The sequence below is a fragment of the Gymnoscopelus braueri genome (assembly GCF_963280865.1).
Source record: "Gymnoscopelus braueri genome assembly, chromosome: 2".
Lineage (NCBI taxonomy): Eukaryota > Metazoa > Chordata > Actinopteri > Myctophiformes > Myctophidae > Gymnoscopelus > Gymnoscopelus braueri.
In genome coordinates this window covers 36,420,065-36,443,412 of record NC_137604.1, presented here as the reverse complement: position 1 = coordinate 36,443,412, position 23,348 = coordinate 36,420,065, and the positions used below count along the sequence as shown (strand labels likewise).

Genomic DNA, 23,348 nt, shown 5'->3' with positions numbered 1-23,348 from the left:
AAAGTCTCAGAAGTCATTCTATCACAATACAGTTTGGACCAGCCACGAGAAGAAAATAAGCCTGACAACTCTGGTGCTATGTTTGGTCTGTGTTGCCAGGTTACTATTCGGCTACTCGCCTCTTGAGTAGTTTGGAGTCAGGTGACATCAGTCAGGTGAAATTTTTGCTCAGTGTGAAAGGGGCCACACGAACGCACGCACGCACGCACGCACGCACGCACGCACGCACGCACGCACGCACGCACGCACGCACGCACGCACACACACACACACACACACACACACACACACACACACACACACACACACACACACAATTAGCAATTAACAAATAACAATTTATTCATGTCCACATAAAGGAGACAAGGACACAAATATTAAAGGTACAGTTAGAGTTACATTCACAAAATCATGGCATATGTCTTCATGATACAATAAGCATGTCACTCAGTACTCAATGGGTATAAGTAACAGCGTCTCCGCCATAATGTGGCGGCTGCCAATTATAGCAGAGACAGCACAATACTTTGCCAGTCTATTTGCATCCTTTTTGGGCATCCCAAGTTGTTGAAACCCTCTAACAACCAGTCTGTGGGTATCTCCTATAGGCTGCCAAATATAAAAACAAATAGTCAGCACCTATAGCCCAGCTCTGAGATGGTATGTAGAAGTGGTTTTCAGTGTTGGAAAAGTTACTCAAAAACAGTAATATTTTACCTATTACTCGTTACTTGTAAAGTAATATTATTACTTTACATATTACTCCCTGTCAAAAGTAACTTGTTACTTATTACTTTACTTAACTTTTTTTTTCTCACCCCCAGTAATTGCATCCTTTCTCCCCAAAAGTCTTCATTTGCATTTTCAACATTAACAGTTGTTTTGTTCCCTTTTCTGCAGCTTACATTGTAAAACCCTCATTGTTGATTTAACTCCGAAAAGTGTACTGTACACATGACATGATGGTTCCATTTGATTCCATTTGTACACTCATTTGAATTAAATTAACACCAAGACTTTTACTGTGTATGAATTCATAACTTACAGACAAATGAAAACCACTCCCATGGGCTCAAACTGATAATGAGACACAATCTTTGAACAACTTCTGTTGTTTATTGAAGCAGTTAAGCTCCAAACAAAGTGCTAGGCCATATGAACACGTGTCAGTGCATTTCAATGCAAACCAAACATATTCACATTAGCATAACAAGTTTGTCACAGTCAGTCACAATTTCACAAATAGCCCTTCAATATTAAAGTAATACAAGGCAGGTCCACAAATAACGATTTTTAGCAACCTCTGCTGGTCATTACTGTCACTGCAGGTCTTTCGTTTATTCCTGCATTAGCCAGAATTCCATTTGTTTTCACCGGAAGACGGAAGCGTTTCAAAAAGCGTTCTTTTAATTGTTTTATACTATCCATCGGATCGTTTTTCTTAGCCAGTGGAGCATTAGTTACCATGAACTGTGTTTTCTTTTGCTGTTGTTTTTCCATCTTCAAATCCTATAATGTCTTAAAAACAGCGTGAGATTCCTTTTTGTTAATAGCACGGTAGTTCCTGGCCAAACAGGAAACTGGTGCGGTAGTTCCTGGCCTACAAGATGTGTAGTTTTTATAAAGTGCTTCAGTTCAACTACAATAATTCTGGAAAAAGGCTCCCTCACCAACACATGGTTTGACAGAATGTGGGAACCAAATAATTTAGGCTATAACAAATTTCAAATAGCCTATTAATATTGTTCAAAACAGTATACTGTATTTGACATTTATATCCATTTGACCATTATATCAACGGACCAAAAGCAACACAAGATCCCGGAATTAACAAAGTCTAGACACTCAAGCCCACAGTACCACCAAGGCTTGTGAAAATAGTAACCCATTACTTTTGGAAAATAGTAATATTTATTACTCAAAACGTGAAAGTAATTAGTTATATTACTAGTTACTGGAAAAAGGTAATAATATTGGTTTGGTGCAGGCAATGCGGGACCTGAGTGGTGGGGAACCAGATGGAAATATCTGAGTCTGGTGGGGAGGACGTGTTGTCTGGCTTTTACAGTGAATGTGATGATGTCCTCATTGAGTGCAGTGTTCTGCGGAGGAGTGTGAGACAGAGTGATCAGTAAAGGTAAGACGTGCAAGTTTTAGTCCAGTCCAGTGTTGTATGGTCCCATTTGATCAGACAAGAAAAACACTATTCCATAACTATTCCCTAAGTGCAAGAATAAGAAGCATCCAGTTTGAAAGAGGGTTTGTCCACAGAAATGTATTTATTTCCATAGACGTTGACATCTGCATTGCCAATCAGTCACAGAGTGTACTTGAATCACCAAAACATTGCACTTTATACAGACAAACATTTGTCATAGGCACTTAAGTCCTTTAGACCTCCCTCAGCAGGGCACAGTCCCAGGCTGGACCCCTTTCCATCTGAGGTCTCTACCCAGGCTCCCCTGGAAAGACATCTCAGTCTCCTGCTTCCCGGTGCCTTCTTTTCAAAGACACCGATCACAGGAGCACCACTCGCTTACTTAACTGTCACGTTTCCGTCTCGCTTTCAGCTTATGATGGCCTGACTGTACATTGAGCCGGGCGCGGCAACCAAAGCCTTCTTGGCACTTCATGGATTTACCGCCTTGCGACCCGACCGGCCGTTGACCCAGTCGATAGCGATCCCTTACTCAAAGTGTGATTGGCACACTGAGCAGGAAACCGACGGTCTGATCCCTATCCCACTTTCGCTATGGGTATAGAAACTTTAACCGTTTTCACCAGCCTTGCCTGTAACCGGTGAGCCGCGAGTCCTCTCTTCCGGTTAGGTGCTGTGGACTGTCATCCACGCACCATGTGCTGCCTGCCAACCCCTATCAGGGCGACAGTCGGCACATCGACTAGACGAAACCACGGTAGAATGTAAACTCATTCTTCACTAGACACGGGGGCCTTCAGTCATCTCCCCAGCACTATATAAAGTCTTTAACGTGCCCTCGGAACCTTGCGATTCCACCGTCGCCTGTTGGAGGCAAGGGATTAGAGAGCCTACCTCCTAACCTTACCTCCTCCCAGTCCTCCTTCATGACCACTCACAAACAAGCTTTTAGAAACAAAAGGCTTCTTGGCCAGCCTTCTCAGTCATCACAAGGAATTAGCATCCGCCTAGATTTAAACATGTGACAATTTACTTTAACCCTTATCTATAAAACTATACTTTTACACAAGCTCATATTATGAAATCTTTGTTTAACATATTATTAGCTTCAAATTAAGACCACACACATTATACATTCACAATTGCAAACAGCAGTTAGAAATACAATGAGTCAACAAAGTTGCAGTTACTTTAAGACTGAATAGTTTCCTTAAATGACATTTCTCTTTGTTAACAACACAAGTCATAGTTGTCAAGACTTGAATCATTTTAACTACACACTGCAGACCTAAAACTGAAGAATAATAAAAGTGTATATATTTTACTGTTTCAGTCATCTTGACCTGGCTTCTAACCATTCACTACACATTTCCTGTCTGTAGCTGATTGCCCAGGAAGGAACAATGATTACTCTGATTAGTTTAAATGAATACAAAAGCCTTGCCCTGATAATCAAGACAAGACAGAGGGTGTCAATGCCTTTGAACCAAGGAACAAAAGGTTTATCAGAATGACTGTTGTGACTCTCACCTCTCACCTGAACTCTCTAGTGTAGCTCAATGGACAGGAACTCTGAACTGATTGCATTACAGCTGAGCCCAGCCCACACAAAGTTGGGTGACATCTCTCCCTAGCTTACAGTACTTGGTCAAAGGTGCAAGGTCAAACTCAGTTCCAAATACAAACCTTCAAGTATTTTACCAATTAAATGGAATATCATGGAAATATGCTTGAGTCCTGGATATACCATAAGGTGACTGTTGCCCTGACCTGGATGAGGGGGTCAGTTACAATGTCCTCTGAGACCCTCACAGTCTCTGAGTCAGACCGCACCCACTCCACGGTCACTCCAGTGCAGACATGGAGGTAATTCAGGTCTGGCCAGTCCGACCAAACCCCAAAACCAGCGGAACGGTTGTCAAGTTTCCCGCTGGGTTTCCTCCTGAATCCAAGTAAGTGGGGCTCTGACTCCCTCTTTCCAGGAACAGGGAACAGCTAATTTGTAACTCTGATTGTACTAATTTGTATTAACACCAACATATACATATATAAACAATGGACAACACATTTGAACCGTCCAACCTATATTGGAGCGGTGTGGTTACAGACAGGAGATCCCCGATATCGGGACCTTTTGAACGGGATATACACAGAAGCGTCAATTCTAAAAACTGCATTTACCCTGGGCGACGGAGAAACACTATATTTCCCGCCATGGTGACTTCAGAGCAAAGTCAACCTTGTTAGCAGGACCGTGGCCTTCAGGGAATTTACAGAAATGTTTTGGTCTAAGTCTGATCACCATCCGTAGACCCCTTAATAACTTAACTCCCACCCTATAGTCTCGTCCCTAACTTAAAGACAACATATAGTGCCTGGAGATGTCAGTTATAAGAAGGGAAGGGGGCAGAGGGGCTCCCTCACTGGCCTGCTCATAAGAAAATCAATTTGACCATTAACCTTACAGTGTACACTTTTTATGTCACTTGTATTTGTTAAAACCCTCAAATGACTCTTATGAGACAACCTGTCCTACTCCTCTGACTGGAGAAATGTACTACTGATGCTCACCCGACCCCAACCAACTCTCATTCCTATGCCTATACGACCTGGAGCAACTCTGTGTCAATTTTATATATGTGTAACAGCCGTTTGTGTGGAATTCTCATACTCACCAAGGGCGTAGCGGTGTGGCTTTTTCAACAGCCACACACACACACCAAAACCTTACTTTCCACCTTTTCCGACATTATCAGTCATAAATACAGGCTGTATGTCACGTACAGCCTCATACATGCAGCTCACATACAGGAAATGCAAAACCACAAAAGGCCTCTGCCTGCTGCAAACCTTCGAGTGCACCTCAGCAGTCATTTCAACCTGTCAATATAATAATCCTTCTTTAGGCAAATCAAGTGATAGTATAATTTCAAGCCTATATCCTAAAGTGAGCTGTTTTTTTTCTTTCCTCATAGCAAAACTGGAAACCACATCCTTTCTCATATTAATATGCGCAGCTATGCTGTTTTAAGCTGGGCAGTTTAAATTGCTCAACTAAATATTTGTCCTGTAAATGATGAGTGTACTGTAGGTCCAGAGTTTTATATTTATGCAACAAGTGCAATGATGACGCTTGGTCTCAGTTGGTCTCAGTAAAAAGGAACATCTCAGGTGCAGTATAGTGACTGGGCATAAATGATGTTTTTAAATGTTTTAGCAAATTCCACATAAACAAAAATAAATAAGCAGGGCGGAACCAGGATAGAACAAAGTGAAACGAGCCTGCTGGTTAGTCAGTCAGGGACCAATCAGAAGGCTGACAATGCAGCTTCCTCCATACTAATACTGTAAGTCTTTTCACCTCTCTGTCAGTTAAGGTGACTCTCCACCAAACATACTACTTCAGACTACAACAGACTGGTTGTCGGTTGGCAAAAGTTATTCTCAAACAGGAAGCAGCAGGACTATCCCAAACTATCTTCAGAAGGTAAGTGTATGTGTAATCTTAATTATATTTCAGTCTTTGTTGGTTGGGATTAAATGGGGGCAGTCAAGGCTGAGAAAACGGACGATAAGGCAAGGAAAATACAAAAGTATGGGGAAATAGAATTATCTAAGATATCATTTAAATAATGTCACCACCTTTAACACCTGGTAGTGGTAGTGAACCACTAATTATACAAAAATAAATTAATACATTTGCAAATGGAGCAGTAAATATTATACAGCAGTCCAGTATCCAATAACTTTACTCAAATGTTTTAAACAGTTTTTGTTGTTGTAGCCTCTTATAAAAGAACCATTTACTCATAATAAAATGTCATATGAAAAGTAATGAATGTAAAAGTTTGTGTAAAGCTCTCTCGGTTTTGTTAACTTGAAGGAAAAAGAACAGGCGTGTAGATTGACAATCTTGAATGAGTTGACCACTCAACTCAGCAAACAAGTTCTGCCAAGAGAACTGATTTTGTGTGTGTGTGTGTGTGTGTGTGTGTGTGTGTGTGTGTGTGTGTGTGTGTGTGTGTGTGTGTGTGTGTGTGTGTGTGTGTGTGTGTGTGTGTGTGTGTGTGTGTGTGTGTGTGTGTGTGTGTGTGTGTGTGTGTGTGTGTGTGTGTGTGTGTGTGTGTGTGTGTGTGTGTGTGTGTGTGTGTGTGTGTGTGTGTGTGTGTGATTGAATACTTTATTAGCTGTTTGCAAAAAAGCACAGGAAAGTACAGTTAAATATAGGGTCTGCTAAGAGGATGTTAAGAGTGTGTGTGATAGGAAGCAGCTCACTACACAGGCAAAATCACCTTTCAGTTTCAGTCAAGGCTGAGAAAACAGACGATAAGGCAAGGAAAATACAAAAGTATGGGGAAATAGAAGTATCTAAGATATCATTTAAATAATGTCACCACCTTTAACACCTGGTAGTGGTAGTGAACCACTAATTAATACTAATTATACAAAAATAAATTAATACATTTGCAAATGGAGCAGTAAATATTATACAGCAGTCCAGTATCCAATAACTTTACTCAAATGTTTTAAACAGTTTTTGTTGTTGTAGCCTCTTATAAAAGAACCATTTACTCATAATAAAATGTCATATGAAAGCAGTAATTAGTTAAATCAGTTTCCTCATTCCCACAGTGCCATATCACCAAACCTGCTAATGGAACACATCATGTTCCCCAAAACTAAATTAGCATAACCAAACAGTGCTCAAGTAGCATTGTGAATATTCCAATGTTACTGTTCTGAGGGCTCTGAATAAAAACAGACTATTCAGAATTACAAACATGGCCAGTAAAAGTATTTGAGAGCAGGAACAACTGGGATGCATATATAACATCCAGGTAAACAAAAAACTGGACAAATTGTCCAAATTGTGTCTGATCCTGTTTTTTTTCTTTAAAGAATTCATAAAACTGCCCTCGGCAAGATGCTGTAAGGCCACTGCAGCAACCAAGAAGATCATTTACAAGGTTTTCAAACCAAATGCAATATGTTTGCTAAATTCGTGACAACAACACTGCCCGTTAATGTTGTCTGTAATGTGCATGTTGTGTTTACTTTTATTTATTGTGACTTATTGTGATGTGTTTTAACCAACCTTTGAAGCCAAAGGAAGATTGCCACTGTCACGGGGCAGCCCGTGCCCTATACATAGACATATAAGTGGGGAGGGACAGTTTGTAGCATGATGTGATTTTTACCTGTATTCATTCAAATGTAGAAATAACAGACTTCAGGGGTTCAAACTGTATGTTTATTTAAACACCGTTTATTAGAACTGATCTGAAATGTGTTTGTCATCTGGTCTTTCCTCTGCAGTACTGGCACCCTCTGAATCTGACTTGTAACTGCCTAAACAGAGCAGTGGTAGTCCATTTGGTTTAAGAAGGGGTGGAACGTGCCAAGTACTGTAAAGGAGGTGGGGTGTTTGTTAATGTTATGTAGCAGTTTGCTTGTATGTGTTTGGTGCCTGAAATAGGTATTGAAGGGTATTCATTGACAATATGTTTAAGAAGCATTTATGTAATTGTAGATTAACTCATGGGCCTTGGTTTGCCTGGTTTGAGATAATGGATACAAATTACTTTCATGGTGCTTGGTTTATCCCACCTGGTTAAAAAGCAGGCATGCTACAGGTTTGAGGAGTTCACTTAGACTTGGAGCAACAAGCTGTAAGCACTTAGGGGAGAGCTACCAGGGCCCTTTTTTAAGGGTGTCACCTGTTTAAGTTCCTAGGTTGTTTTCTTTAGTTTAGTTTGCTGTCAAGTATGTTCGTTTTCTATATCTTTGTAAAGTCTTATTTTAGATTTTTGTTATTTAAGGCCTTCCCTTATTTGCTGCGCTTTAACTGTTGGTGGTCAATTTGGTTAGGTACAAATAAAAAACCCAAAATAGCATATTTGACTGTTCTTGGAGCCTTGGCCAATCGGTCACTTTTACAGCCACATTTCTCTGATCTCTTATCATGGCTTGTTGCGAGTAAGTCTCATATGGCTGTACCTGATGAATAGCCATTATTATGACCTTTGGAAGGGAACTGGCATTTTGGCTGTGCTCTTTATCTCTCTCACTGTTTGTAATATTTACCTTCTCTCTGTCCTCCATCCTCAGACTGACCTGCAGAATGGAAAAGGGTAATATCGCGGCACCTCCCTACCCTGGACCCCCTCTGAACCTCAGTGAAGCTGTCTATCCTCCCCATCCGATGTACCCAACAGGTGACAGACCAGAGACTTGCATGAGTGCCTTTTTCTCTTATGTCTACAACGGTGGAAAGCCACAGCCGGAGGTATTATGTTTTCGGGGTGTTCGTCCGTCCTAATGCCGTGAACGCAATATCTCAGGAATGACATAGATAGAGCACCGACGTCTGACGTCACTGCCACTAGAGGGCGCTGTTTCACGGGTTTGTGGCTTTATTTTTTGTATTGAAATCCCCATTTGGGAATCTTAGATTACGTCATATAAGAACTGTGTTCCAAACATAAACACACCACCCTGGCGTTTTTGTTAGGGGGGTGGCTCTGCATCGTTTATGATATTCATTCATATTTTATACAGCCTGTTTCTGGCGAAAGAACTACTACTTCCGGGTCTGAAATCACTGTCCCGACAGCAGCCGCGTTCATGGGAAATGTAGTATTTGGGTTGTTTGACTCGTTTCTAGTGTTTATATTGTGTTAACTCTTTGGGTAAATGTGTACATTTACACCTTCAGTCGATGCTTCATATCCATATGAGTAAAATCGCCAGGGTGGTGTGTTTATTTTTGGAACACGGTTCTTATATGAAGCGATCTAAGATTCCCCAATGAGGATATCAACACAAAAAGTAAAGCCACAAACCTACGGAAAAGCGCCCTCTACTGGCAGTGACGTCACGACTTCGGTGCTCTTAGGCATAGATATATATATATATATATGTCACAGTACGTTTGGAGAACCAGTACGATTGAAGACAGAGCGCTCGTTTTTAGGCACGGGGCTCCTTCGGGGCGAGGCGGGGCTTTTCGAGACAGGGTTTATTAGCGAGGCTGGCGAGGAGGAGAAGGAGGACGCGGCGCTGCGAGGCGGGGGTTTATTACGCGAGGCTCGCGAGGAAGAGGAGCCTCCTCCTCCTCCTCGCGTAATAAACCGTCCTCTCCTTCTCTCCTTCTCCTCCTCCTCCTCCAAGGAGAAGGCGAACGCGGAGAGGCGGGGCTTTGATGCGCCGACTCGGACCTGTCTTTTGTTGTTCCCCCCCACATAGCAACCAGGAAGCTACGCTAGGGGAACCATAATATCTATGAGGGGAACGCTGAACACGCGTTCACACGCACACGCTTGTCCATGACGGAGGCGCGCCGGCTCAATAGAGCTTGAGGCCGAGGAAGCGCGCCCTCGCGCCTCCAGGCGCGAGTGCCCGCGCTGATTAGTCGACTCAGCGCCGTTTGAGTTGTAAACCGATAGGGACAGAATAGTTCTTTTCATGGATCACTTTGTGTGTGTGTGTGTGTGTGTGTGTGTGTCTGTCAGGGAGAAAGTAAAACAAAAGCCAGAACACAATAAAAGTATCTAAACAGTCCTGCTTTCAATAAACCAAAAAAAGCATGAGTGTGTGTGTGTGTGTGTGTGTGTGTGTGTGACTGTGTGTGTGTGTGGCCATATATGTTTGTGCACAAGCCTGGCTTGTGGCTCCCTCTAGTGCTGGGTGGGTGGTAAAAACGAGCGCGCTTTCTTCAATCGTACTGGTTCTCCAATCATACTGTAACATATATATAAAGGCTAGATGACTCACCCGCGCTGCTGGCCAATGGAGTACGACGTTGCCACATGGCGGCCATCTTGATTCATTCATTCATAACATTATGTCTATGGTGCATATACTTTAAAATAACCATAGCGTGCTCAATTTTCATCCGATTTTCAAACGGTTTGTGTGTTGTAAACACCAAAGATGTAGTTATGATACTGCATACTTAAAATTATATATATATAAAAAAAACATGATTATAATTATAAGTATGCAGTATCATAACTACATCTTTGGTGTTTACAACACACCAAACCGTTTGAAAATCGGATGAAAATTGCGCACGCTATGATTATTTCAAAGTATATGCCCCATAGACATAATGTTATGAATGACTGTTGCAAGATGGCCGCGGTTGAGCTACGCTTGCGCCGTCCCCTTGAGCCATCTAGCCTTTATATATATCTATGCTCTTAGGCACAAATGTCCACTGGGACTCAAGGATTAACTGAATAGAAGCATGTGGTCAAAGGTCAAAGATCAATGTCACTGTGACCTCACAAACAGCATTCATTAAATTCTTTCAAAGTCTACACTACACACATACTATTATGAGTCTGGACAGACATGTAAACTGCAACTGGCTAGCGGAGGCGCACAACTGCATCTCTACTTTATCTCTGTACTATTTGTGTGGCTTTCAGGTGGGCTTTCACTTTAAAAACAAAACGCACCCTGCATTAAAACCTACCACCTTCATTCAAAAAATACTGGTAACCTATTGAGCTACAACATCACATATTGTAGCTTTACTATATTCTTCATGTCCTTGAATAATGATATTAATAATAATAATATGAATGATATTATTAATAACATTATATATCTTTCTTGGTTAAATTGTTTTCTCCTCAGTTGCACAGCCTGGACCTTATGGGGCATCACAATATCCTGTACAACCTGGTGAGCATAAACCCTACCCCTCAACACCCCCACCACCCACTCCACTGTTTACATTCAGTCAAATGTATGAACAGCCACACAATCCAAGTTTCACCTGTCTCCACCCAAACCACTTGCTTAGCAGGAAAAACAAGGTGGTCTCATTCACTTCACGTTCTCCCTATCTCTCCTTTGAATGTATCTTTGTATTCTATTCTCTCTGCATGTGAGTGATGTACAGTGGTGGACAAAGTACTCAACCCCAGTACTTGAGTCAAAGTATAGACTGGTCAAATATTACTCAACTACATGTGAGTTGCTCTGTCAAATTTGTACTTGAGTTAAAATGCTGAAATACTTGCTTTAAAAAATACTTACGTATTCAAAAGTACAGTACATGCTTTAAAAAATGCTTATTCAAAAGTACAAATTACAAAGTATATTTTCTCTTTAATATAATTAATTTGCTGTATAGAAATGTCGAAATCCCCCCAAATTAAAAGATTTTCCAGCTGTATAAAAGAAATATAAATAAAAGAGCTAATGTACAAGCTCACAACGCATCGCATCGCGATGCGTTGTGACTCATAATATATTTTCACTATATTAGAAATAGGGCTTAAGTAGTTAATTCATAATTACACAGAAATGTAGTGGAATCAAAAGTATTTGTCTTTGAAATGTTGTGGAGTGAAAGTCTTTAAGTATCCAAAAATACAAATACTCAAGTAAAGCACAGATACTCCTTTTTTTTAAACTTAAGAACAGTACTCAAGTAAATGTACTTTGCTACTGTTCACCACTGATGGTAGAGTAGTAACTAAATTGTCATTGTTCCTAAAGCCCCTGTAGTTACACAGGTGGTGGTGATACAGCCAAAGCTGCATGAAGTTCCCGGACAGATGAATTGTCCCCACTGCCAGGCCAGTGTCGTCACCAGGACCTCCCCCAGAATTGGTCTGCTCACCTGGTTGATCTGTGGCGGACTTGCAATAGTTGGGTGAGTCGGGTCCCCTCACACACAAAGGCACATGCACATGCATATTGCTTGTCTATTACCTTTTTTTCCTCCTATCTAACCTTGTCTTCCGCCTTTCTTAAACCAAAACAAACAATGCTCTTTTCATTTATTTTAGATGCTGGCCTTGCTTTTTAATTCCATTCTGTGTTGACCCTTGCAAGGATGTGGAACATAGCTGCCCTGAATGCAACAACATTATATATGTCTATACACGGATGTGAAGCAGGAGAGAAGCCCAGCTGAAAAACTATCCTTGTTGTTTAACATACCCCAGTGGTTCCCAAAGGCCAATTTGGAGCCCGGGCCCCCCTTGGAGGTGTGCCAAAGATGCGAAAGATCACAAATGTTCACAAAATTATAACTTGCTTTAATCCACTGTCTACATGTACTGTATGATATCAGACAAACTTATCATATTATATTTTGTTCCCCAAAAGTTTCAAAAATAGTGATCTTATCTCAGGTACTATGTGTAGATGATTTGTTATTTGTTTAGTTTTTTCTTTTGATCTCCTTAACCCCCCCCCCCCCCCCATCTTCTTCCCTTTCTTTCTTCTATGGAAATAACGATACGATGTAAAACGAATTTTACCCACTTCTTTACTTTAAACCTGTGATCGGCAAGATTTAGAAGAATTGGCCATGCATTCATCTTCAGTAGACTTGACTACTGTAACTGTGTCTTTACAGTGTATTACTAAAACATGGATCAAGACTGCAGTTGATCCAGAACATTGCTGCTTGAGTCCTTACTACTAATACCAATAAACTCCAGTTCTTAGAACTTTACACTGGCTCACTGTCTGTCAAATAATTGATTTCAAAATGCTACTTGTAGGCCAGGGGTAGGCTGAGAGGTGGACATTGCTCTTGTCTTTGTATGTCTTTATGTATGACATGTCTTGTGTTTTGTTTTCTTGTGTCATGTCAAATGTGTGTACTGTTTATTGTTGCATACATGGCTGCTGGGTCTCAAGACAAATTTCAGTGTGAACTGACAATAAAGTATTATCGTATCGTACTGTTTTATAAAGCATTGAATGGTTAAAGGCCAAGATACATTTCTTATCATGTGATATATATAATAATAATAGCTCAGATTCATATAGCGCTTTTCTGAGTACCCAAAGTCGCTTTACATAAAGAAAAGGAAGGAACCAACTTGATTAAGAACAATAAATAAAACAATAAAACACAACAATAAAAGTGCTAGATTAAAAAGATAAAAGGTTAAGCATTTTTTTTAAGGGAGGCATCTTAACCAGACCTCAGTTGGGAAAAGCTGACTTGATTGGCTATACATTGACTTACAAACTGATTATTGGCACATGTAATTGTCAATGTTGATGGTGATTAGTCACTGACAGAGTGAATCAAACACACACACACACACACACAGATCATGCGTTTCCTATATTTCACATTCCTTAGGGAGTAACTCAATAACCTTTGCACACTCAGTGGGGGAGATAGAATTCAGTTTCCAATGGAAGTAAAGCGGTAAGAAAAAAACAGGAACAGCACCAATACAGTATATAGAAATGGAGTAGAATAATACAGTATCAAAATTGTCCTGAATAGAATCGTAGGAACAGCAACGGATGCAGACAAACTTCCAAATAGACCAAGAACAAAAAGCTTATCAATACAGTGTCCATCATCCCCCATCCATTTAATTCCAGCTTGACAGAAGTTATGATTTTAAGTATCCTATGTGCTCGCTGTGGTGTGTAAACTTCATCCTAGAAAAACTTGATTGTTAAACTCACATGAGTCATTGTTGACTTCCAGTAGGTAGTTACAGTAGTAACCGTTTGAAGCAAAACTAAAATGAGGCTGTCTGTCTGTTTTATGTAGCCTACATGCATGTCTACAAATATATCCACCAGAGGGTGCTGAACAGAGAGCGTCCGGAGAGTCTTTTTCCGGTGTTTGATTGATTGAATACTTTATTTCGAAAATACATTGTACTTACAGTACCTGGAAGTACAATTCACAATACAAAGGTCCTCAAAACTGGATCGCTCATAAAAGCACAAAGGCTTATTTAAAATGAGATCCCCACGCACTCAAATCATGAATGATGACATTTAACAGACAGATACACTACTATTCAGAAAGTCATACAATCAACAGGTTACTGGTATGAAAAACAAGAAATATGTACAATAAACAGTTCGAGGAGGGGGGGGGGGGTGTATGGTTAAGACTTTGACAGGGGCCAGTTTGGAATTGCAGCCTCCTGAAGATGTTCTTTTATGGCAGTTTTGAAAGTGAGTAGGGTTTTACACTCCTATACTCCTTTTGGTAGGGCATTCCACATTTTTGTTGCATAGCATGAGAAAGAGTTAATTTCCTTGTTTGTGGCAAATCTGGGTTGGACATGATCAGTGGAGCTGCCTCTGGTGTTGTGATTGTGGACTTCATTTACGTTTTTGAAGTATTTAGACATGCAGGTAGGTTTAGGCATAGTTTTAGTGAAGTTAAATGTTAGGGTTGGTTTAGACGCAATCAAGGCGATGAGTCGAATCAGCGCCGTCCGAGTTGTGAACCGATAGGGACAGAATAGTTATTTTTCATGGATCACTGTGTGTGTGTGTGTGTGTGTGTGTGTGTGTGTGTGTGTGTGTGTGTGTGTCAGGGAGAAACTAAAACAAAAGCCAGAACACAAAAGTATACAATAAAAACACAATAAAATCTTAACAGTCATGCTTTCAATAAACCAAATTGAAGAAAAAATCCTGGCTTGCGTGTGTGTGTGTGTGTGTGTGTGTGTGTGTGTGTGTGTGTGTGTGTGTGTGTGTGTGTGGACTGTGTGTGTGTGTGTGTGTGTGTGTGTGTGTGTGTGTGTGCACTTTAGTTGGGACGCCTGGCTCGTGGCTCCCTCTAGTGTTGTTTCTAAATTGAACACATGAGCGTGTGCATGCGCGTGTGTGTGTGTGTGTGTGTGTGTGGTTGCGGCCATATATGTGTGTGCACTTTAGTTGGAAAGCCTGGCTCGTGGCTCCCTCTAGTGCTTTTTCTACAGAATTGCTGGTTGGGTGGTAAAAACGAGCACGCTTTCTTCAATCGCCCTGATTTCAGTCTTTGTTGGTTGGGATTAAATGGGGGCAGTCAAGGCTGAGAACACGGACGATAAGGCAAGGAAAATACAAAAGTATGGGGAAATAGAAGTATCTAAGATATCATTTGAATAATGTCACCACCTTTAACACCTGGTAGTGGTAGTGAACCACTCATTAATACTAATTATACAAAAATAAATTAATTCATTTGCAAATGGCGCAGTAAATATTATACAGCAGTCCAGTATCCAATAACTTTACTCAAATGTTTTAAACAGTTTTTGTTGTTGTAGCCTCTTATAAAAGAACCATTTACTCATAATAAAATGTCATATGAAAAAAAGGGCCTGTAACAGTATCGGTATGTGCGGGAGTGTGTATGTGTGTGTGTGTGCACTTGATATACATATGCACCCGCAAGTGAATATAAGTGGACATAATGAATGTAAAAGTTTGTGTAAAGCTCTCTCGGTTTTATCAACTTGAAGAAAAAAGAACAGGCGTGTAGATTGACAGTCTTGAATGAGTTGACCACTCAACTCAGCAAACAAGTTCTGCCAAGAGAACTGATTTTGTGTTTGTGCTAATGAGTGTGTGAGTCTTTGTGTGTGTGTGTGTGTTTGCGTAGGACTAGGTGGAACAGATTCTTCTCCCTCATAGTTTGCATGCATAGGATACAGCTTTATAGAGTAAGGCTGTCAATCGGTGTGCTATACTGCAAACCTCTCACTCTTAATTACTGGCCCTTCTTATGAGGGTGGAATGCTACCTTGCAAGGTACACACACAGAATACAGTGCTGTGTTTCATTTCCTCGTACCAGCACACCAGAACATATAAACTTGCGGTTTTTTAGCTTGACTTGATTAACTTGATTTGAACATACAGTACAAGTCAGTTAACTTACCATCCCACTGATTGATTGATTGAATACTTTATTAGCTGTTTGCAAAAAAGCACAGGAAAGTACAGTTAAATATACGGTCTGCTAAGAGGATGTTAAGCGTGTGTGTGATAGGAAGCAGCTCACTACACAGGCAAAATCACCTTTCAGTTTCCTCATTACAGTCAGACAACTCTTGGATTGGATTAGAATATATATTTATTGAGCAAGCTTGAGCATAAATATAGGAAGCATAAAGAAGCATAGTTTGGCGTCAGGATCTGAATCCATTCACTCCCTGTAAGAATAACATTTGATTTTAATAAATGTTACATGCCAAATAGCATTTACAGGGAATGAATAAAGACCCCCACGGGGATCTAGAAACAGAGCCTACAGGTGGATGCCGGGGAGGCGGTGGGATGAGACTATTCATGGTCAGCAGCATACGTAGGCAAGCAAGGGCAGCAGATCCGGCAGGATCTCAGCAGCAGAGCAGCAGCAGCGTCGGCACGTCATCGCAGCAGAAGAGCGCAACCAGACTGAACAGGTAGGCAGAGCATTACTTATAACCCACCGACCAGGAGAAGAGTGCATGTGACTAGTCACCTGATCGGTTAGCACAATCCCTTGAGTTGCCTGGCCTGAACTAGCTCCGTAAACTGCGCCTCATTCCCACAGTGCCATATCACCAAACCTGCTAATGGAACACATGTTCCCCAAAACTAAATTAGCATAACCAAACAGTGCTCAAGTAGCAGTGTGAACATTCCAAGGTTACTGTTCTGAGGGCTCTGAATAAAAACAGACTATTCAGAATTACAAACATGGCCAGTAAAAGTATTTGAGAGCAGGAACAACTGGGATGCATATATAACATCCAGGTAAACAAAAAACTGGACAAATTGTGTCTGATCCTGTTCATTTTCTCTTTAAAGAATTCATAAAACTGCCCTCGGCAAGATGCTGTAAGGCCACTGCAGCAACTAAGAAGAACATTTACAAGGTTTTCAAACCAAATGCAATATGTTTGCTAAATTCGTGACAACAACACTGCCCGTTAATGTTGTCTGTAATGTGCATGTTGTGTTTACTTTTATTTATTGTGACTTATTGTGATGTGTTTTTAACCAACCTTTGAAGCCAAAGGAAGATTGCCACTGTCACGGGGCAGCCCGTGCCCTATACATAGACATATAAGTGGCGAGGGACAGTTTGTAGCATGATGTGATTTTTACCTGTATTCATTCAAATGTAGAAATAACAGACTTCAGGGGTTCAAACTGTATGTTTATTTAAACACCGTTTATTAGAACTGATCTGAAATGTGTTTGTCATCTGGTCTTTCCTCTGCAGTACTGGCACCCTCTGAATCTGACTTGTAACTGCCTAAACAGAGCAGTGGTAGTCCATTTGGTTTAAGAAGGGGTGGAACGTGCCAAGTACTGTAAAGGAGGTGGGGTGTTTGTTAATGTTGTGTAGCAGTTTGCTTGTATGTGTTTGGTGCCTGAAATAGGTATTGAAGGGTATTCATTGACAATATGTTTAAGAAGCATTTATGTAAAGTAGATTAACTCATGGGCCTTGGTTTGCCTGGTTTGAGATAATGGATACAAATTACTTTCATGGTGCTTGGTTTATCCCACCTGGTTAAAAAGCAGGCATGCTACAGGTTTGAGGAGTTCACTTAGACTTGGAGCAACAAGCTGTAAGCACTTAGGGGAGAGCTACCAGGGCCCTTGTTTAAGGGTGTTACCTGTTTAAAGTTCCTATAGGTTGTTTTCTTTAGTTTAGTTTGCTGTCAAGTATGTTCGTTTTCTATATCTTTGTAAAGTCTTATTTTTGATTTTTGTTATTTATTTGCTGAGCTTTAACTGTTGGTGGACAATTTGGTTGGGTACAAATAAACCCCCCAAAATAGCATATTTGACTGTTCTTGGAGCCTTGGCCAATCGGTCACTTTTACAGCCACATTTTAGACAATAAAGATGATCTCTTATCATGGCTTGTTGTGAGTAAGTCTCATATGGCTGTACCTGATGAATAGCCATTATTATGACCTTTGGAAGGGAACTGGCATTTTGGCTGTACTCTTTATCTCTCTCACTGTTTGTAGTTGTGGTAGATCCAGGACTAAAAGTAGTTATTACACATGAGAATATTATTACCAGGTTATTTTGTTATAACACATTGGTTTAATAATAAGCAACTAGGTTAAAGAAAATGATGTCTCACTCAAAGTCCACTGTGCCAGCAAAAAGTGATTGAGTTTGCCTAACAAAAGACTAATCAGTTCTCACATTTACATTGAAAGGTGTGATGAGTACATCACCTGATGAAGCTCCAAGAACTGAACTACTTTGATAAGGAGAACAGAGGGTGGTCACCAATGTAAATAGCATAAATCATGAGTTCCTCTCTTTTACTGATTCCCCAGACAAGTAGACTTAGGATGAGAAATAGTAAAATGTAAGATCCTTTAAAAAAACTGTAAAATAGGTAAATAAGACTTTAGGTGGAAATATAATAGTATCTTGGGTTAAATATGATCACTCATTTAGTTTGTTTAGAGTTACAGAGAATGGTCAAATGTTTAACTGGATGAAGAAACATCACTTCTAAATATTAAATAATATCATTTGGTTTACCCTTCAAAAAGTATCTTCCTATAATTTGAGTAACCTCTGTTTGTCTTGCGTCGTGTCTGTCTTGGGTCGTCTGTGCCCGATCAAACTGCGCATGCGTCGCATCCAATCCAGCCGCGACACACGCGACACACTGTTGCGCCTGTGTGTGTGTGTGTGCGCGTGCGGGGGTTCCGCGACGGGGGACGGGGTGCCCGTGGGGGGGGGGGGGGGGGGGGGGAGAAACCGCGCGACAGGACGTGCAATAACCCCAAGTTTGCAACTACTTTCGCCTGCGCCCTTCACCGGGTATGGTCTAGTTTATAGGAATTAGGTGAATAAAACTTTGGTGATAAATAGTCATGAAATTTTAATTGGATATCATGCATAAAGTCTGTTTTATTTTATTATTCTGGGTTGACATAAACATATTTTTATGCTGTCTGGACATTTCTTGAAGTACATGAATTGTGGAGTAATGTTTGAATTATGAGTTTCTAAAGTCATACCTTTGCAAAATAACTGTTGTAGAGATATTGGTTTAAAGTTTTGTGCTAATTCATTTCTTTGAAAAAACCCGCTGATGTGAGAGGTGGAGTCAGATGCAGTTTACCTGACAAAGTTATTGGCTGTTGAGAAAGTAAAGGCGTGTCTAAGTTCATTGTTAAAGAGATGAAGGTATACCTACTGTTCAGTATAAAAGGTGTGTTTGTTGTAATGTAATTTGCACTATTCTCATTCGAGTAAGGAATGGTTTTGCCTCTATGACAATAAAGACATTGTTATAAACCCACTTCTGCAACCGGAGCTTTGTTCATCATTATAATACTCAGGAGATAATACCTGTTTTCGTTGGATAGACTTTGACCATATACCACATAGTCTTTACCTTCTCTCTGTCCTCCATCCTCAGACTGACCTACAGAATGGAAAAGGGTGATATCGCGGCACTTCCCTACTACCCTGGACCCCCTCTGAACCTCAGTGAAGCTGTCTATCCTCCCCAGCCGATGTACCCAACAGGTGACAGACCAGAGACTTGCATGAGTGCCTTTTTCTTTTCTTTTCTTTTCTCTTATGTCTACAACGGTGGAAAGCCACAGCCGAAGGTATTATGTTTTCGGGTTGTTCGTCCGTCCTAATGCCGTGAACGCAATATCTCAGGAATGACATAGAGCACCGACGTCTGACGTCACTGCCACTAGAGGGCGCTGTTTCACGGATTCGTGGCTTTATTTTTTGTGTTGAATCCCCATTTGGGAATCTTAGATCACGTCATATAAGAACTGTGTTCCAAACATAAACACACCACCCTGGCGTTTTTTGTCAGGGGGGTGGCTCTGCATCGTTTATGATATTCATTCATATTTTATACAGCCTGTTTCTGGCGAAAATGGAATTAATTCTGCCTTAAAAGTTTTAAGAACTACTACTTCCGGGTCTGAAATCACTGTCCCTACAGCAGCCGCGTTCATGGGAAATGTAGTATTTGGGTTGTTTGACTCGTTTCTATTGTTTATATTGTGTTAACTCTTTGGGTAAATGTGTACATTTACACCTTCAGTCGATGCTTCATATCCATATGAGTAAAATCGCCAGGGTGGTGTGTTTATTTTTGGAACACAGTTCTTATATGGAGCGATTTAAGATTCCCCAATGAGGATATCAACACAAAAAGTAAAGCCACGAACCTACGGAAAAGCGCCCTCTACTGGCAGTGACGTCAGGACTTCGGTGCTCTAGGCACAAATGTCCACTGGGAGTCAAGGATTAACTGAATAGAAGCATGTGGTCAAAGGTCAAAGATCAATGTCACTGTGACCTCACAAACAGCATTCATTAAATTCTTTCAAAGTCTACTGGACAGACATGTAAACTGCAACTGGCTAGCGGAGGCGCACAACTGCATCTCTACTTTATCTCTGTACTATTTGTGTGGCTTTCAGGTGGGCTTTCACTTTTAAAAAAAAAACGCACCCTGCATTAAAACCTACCTTATTCATTAAAAAAATACTGGTAACCTATTGAGCTACAACATCACATATTGTAGCTTTACTATATTCTTCATGTCCTTGAATAATTATATTAATAATAATAATATGAATGATATTATTAATAACATTATATATCTTTCTTGGTTAAATTGTTTTCTCCTCAGTTGCACAGCCTGGACCTTATGGGGCAACACAATATCCTGTACAACCTGGTGAGCATAAACCCTACCCTCAACACCCCCACCACCCACTCCACTGTTTACATTCAGTCAAATGTATGAACAGCCACACAATCCAAGTTTCACCTGTCTCCACCCAAACCACTTGCTTAGCAGGAAAAACAAGGTGGTCTCATTCACTTCACGTTCTCCCTATCTCTCCTTTGAATGTATCTTTGTATTCTATTCTCTCTGCATGTGAGTGATGTACAGTGGTGGACAAAGTACTCAACCCCAGTACCTGAGTCAAAGTATAGACTGGTCAAATATTACTCAACTACATGTGAAAGTTGCTCTGTCAAATTTGTACTTGAGTTAAAATGCTGAAATACTTGCTTTAAACGTATTCAAAAGTACATGCTTTAAAAAATGCTCATTCAAAAGTACAAATTACAAAGTATATTTTCTCTTTAATATAATTAATTTGCTGTATAGAAATGTCGAAATCCCCCCAAATTAAAAGATTTTCCAGCTGTATAAAAGAAATATAAATAAAAGAGCTAATGTACAAGCTCACAACGCACCACATCGCGATGCGTTGTGAGGTTGTAGATCGACTATTTTCACTATATTAGAAATAGGGCTTAAGTAGTTAATTCATAATTACACAGAAATGTAGTGGAATCAAAGGTATTTGTCTTTGAAATGTTGTGGAGTGAAAGTCTTTAAGTAGCCAAAAATACAAATACTCAAGTAAAGCACAGATACTCCTTTTTTTTAAACTTAAGAACAGTACTCAAGTAAAAAACAGTACTTTGTTACTGTTCACCACTGATGGTAGAGTAGTAACTAAATTGTCATTGTCCCTACAGCCCCTGTAGTTACACAGGTGGTGGTGATACAGCCAAAGCTGCATGATGTTCCCGGACGGATGAATTGTCCCCACTGCCAGGCCAGTGTCGTCACCAGGACCTCCCACAGAATTGGTCTGCTCACCTGGTTGACCTGTGGCGGACTTGCAATCATTGGGTGAGTCAGTCCCCTCACACACACACAAAGGCACATGCACATGCACATGCACATGCACATGCACATGCACATGCACATGCACATGCACATGCACATGCACATGCACATGCACATGCACATGCACATGCACATGCACATGCACATGCACATGCACACGCACATTGCTTGTCTCTTACCTTTTTTTTCCCTATCTAACCTTGTCTTCCGCCTTTCTTAAACCAAAACAAACTATGCTCTTTTCATTTATTTTAGATGCTGGCCTTGCTTTTTAATTCCATTCTGTGTTGACCCTTGCAAGGATGTGGAACATAGCTGTCCTGAATGCAACAACATTATATATGTCTATAAACGGACGTGAAGCAGGAGAGAAGCCCGGCTGAAGCCCCCCCCCAGTGGTTCCCAAAGGCCAATTTGGGGCCCGGGCCCCCCTTGGAGGTGTGCCAAAGATGCCAAAGATCACAAATGTTCACAAAATTATAACTTGCTTTAATCTACTGTCTGCATGTATGTTCTCAATATGATATCAGACAAACTTATCATAGAAGAAATTATATTTTGTTCCCCAAAAGTTTCAAAAATAGTGAAACTAGCAGGTCTATAATCACGCACCTTTATATCTTATCTCAGGTACTATGTGTAAATATGTAGATAATTTTTTTAGTTTTTTCTTATTTGATCTCCTTAACCCCCCCCCCCACATCTTCTTCTTCCCTTTCTTTCTTCTACGGAAATAACGATGGAAAACGAATTTCACCCACTTCTTTACTTCTTTAAACCTGTGATCGGCAAGATTTAGAAGAATTGGCCATGCATTCATCTTCAGTAGACTTGACTACTGTAACTGTGTCTTTACAGTGTATTTACTAAAACATGGATCAAGACTGCAGTTGATTCAGAACATTGCTGCTTGAGTCCTTACTACTAATACCAATAAACTCCAGTTCTTAGAACTTTACACTGGCTCACTGTCTGTCAAATAATTGATTTCAAAATGCTACTGTTGTTTTATAAAGCATTGAATGGTTAAAGGCCAAGATACATTTCTTATCATGTGATATATAATAATAATGATAATAATAATAGCTCAGATTTATATAGCGCTTTTCTGAGTACCCAAAATCTCTTTACATAAAGAAAAGGAAGGAACCAACTTGATTAAGAACAATAAATAAATAAAACAAAAAAACGCAACAATAAAAGTGCTAGATTAATAAGATAAAAGGTTAGAGGAGGAGTTCACCCAAAAAAGTACTTATTTTCTATCAATTGCACATCCCATGAAGCCTTGAATTCATGGATTTATTTTTGTTTTTGTGGCATTCCTAAGCCAATAATTTGATGACCGGGTGTATTTCCGGTAGGAGACACAAAGAATCTACTTTGTGTCTCCTACCGGATACATTAGCCGGTAGGAGACACAAAGTAGATTAGATAAGTAGTAGATAGAAAATATTAGCTTAGGAATGTGACAAAAACTAAAAGAAATCCATGGATTCAAGGCTTCATGGGGTGTGCAATTGATAGAAAATAAGTCATTTTTTGGGTGAACTACTCCTTTAAGCATTTTTTTTAAGGGAGGCATCTTAACCAGACCTCAGTTGGGAAAAGCTGACTTGATTGGCTATACATTGACTTACAAACTGATTATTGGCACATGTAATTGTCAATGTTGATGATGGTGATTAGTCACTGACAGAGTGAATCACTCAGCTACTGAATTCAGTTTCCAATGGAAGTAAAGCGGTAA

The 23,348-nt window shown here is 40.3% G+C and overlaps 2 protein-coding genes across 4 annotated transcripts in view; one reads left to right on the top strand and one right to left on the bottom strand.

Annotated features, from left to right (window-relative positions):
• The window catches only part of tekt4 (tektin 4), a gene marked incomplete at both ends in the record, with an annotated part of 4,514 nt that extends 4,497 nt beyond the window's left edge, over positions 1–17 (bottom strand). The window contains one exon of the mRNA XM_080446355.1: positions 1–17. This exon is cut by the window's left edge and continues 514 nt beyond it. Within this exon, the coding sequence (XP_080302481.1) occupies positions 1–17 (17 nt within the window).
• A 5,508-nt stretch (positions 18–5,525) lies between these two features.
• Positions 5,526–22,281, top strand: LOC308104455 (LITAF domain-containing protein-like). Of its 3 annotated transcripts, XR_013934824.1 has the most exons (6): positions 5,526–5,645; positions 8,267–8,373; positions 10,802–10,849; positions 11,672–11,828; positions 11,965–12,167; positions 22,048–22,281. XR_013934824.1 is itself a non-coding variant. In XM_080454872.1 (5 exons), exons 2-5 carry the CDS (start codon positions 8,280–8,282, stop codon positions 21,957–21,959), a joined length of 405 nt encoding a protein of 134 aa, XP_080310998.1. In that variant the 5' UTR covers positions 5,526–5,645; positions 8,267–8,279; the 3' UTR covers positions 21,960–21,982. The 3 variants fall into 3 exon arrangements, 2 of the variants coding, with proteins under 2 accessions (XP_080310998.1, XP_080310997.1); XM_080454872.1 differs by lacking the exons at positions 10,802–10,849; positions 11,672–11,828; positions 11,965–12,167; positions 22,048–22,281 and adding exons at positions 20,579–20,626; positions 21,445–21,601; positions 21,854–21,982; XM_080454871.1 differs by lacking the exon at positions 22,048–22,281 and having other exon boundaries at positions 11,965–12,212.
• The last annotated feature ends 1,067 nt before the right edge of the window (positions 22,282–23,348 follow it).

Coding starts and splice junctions, on each gene's coding strand:
- LOC308104455 (XM_080454872.1), top strand. CDS start 8,280: ATGGAAAAGGGTAATATCGCGGCACCTCCCTACCCTGGACCCCCTCTG. Junction 8,374..20,578: donor CCATCCGATGTACCCAACAG/GTGACAGACCAG, acceptor TTTTCTCCTCAG/TTGCACAGCCTGGACCTTAT. Junction 20,627..21,444: donor ACAATATCCTGTACAACCTG/GTGAGCATAAAC, acceptor TTGTCCCTACAG/CCCCTGTAGTTACACAGGTG.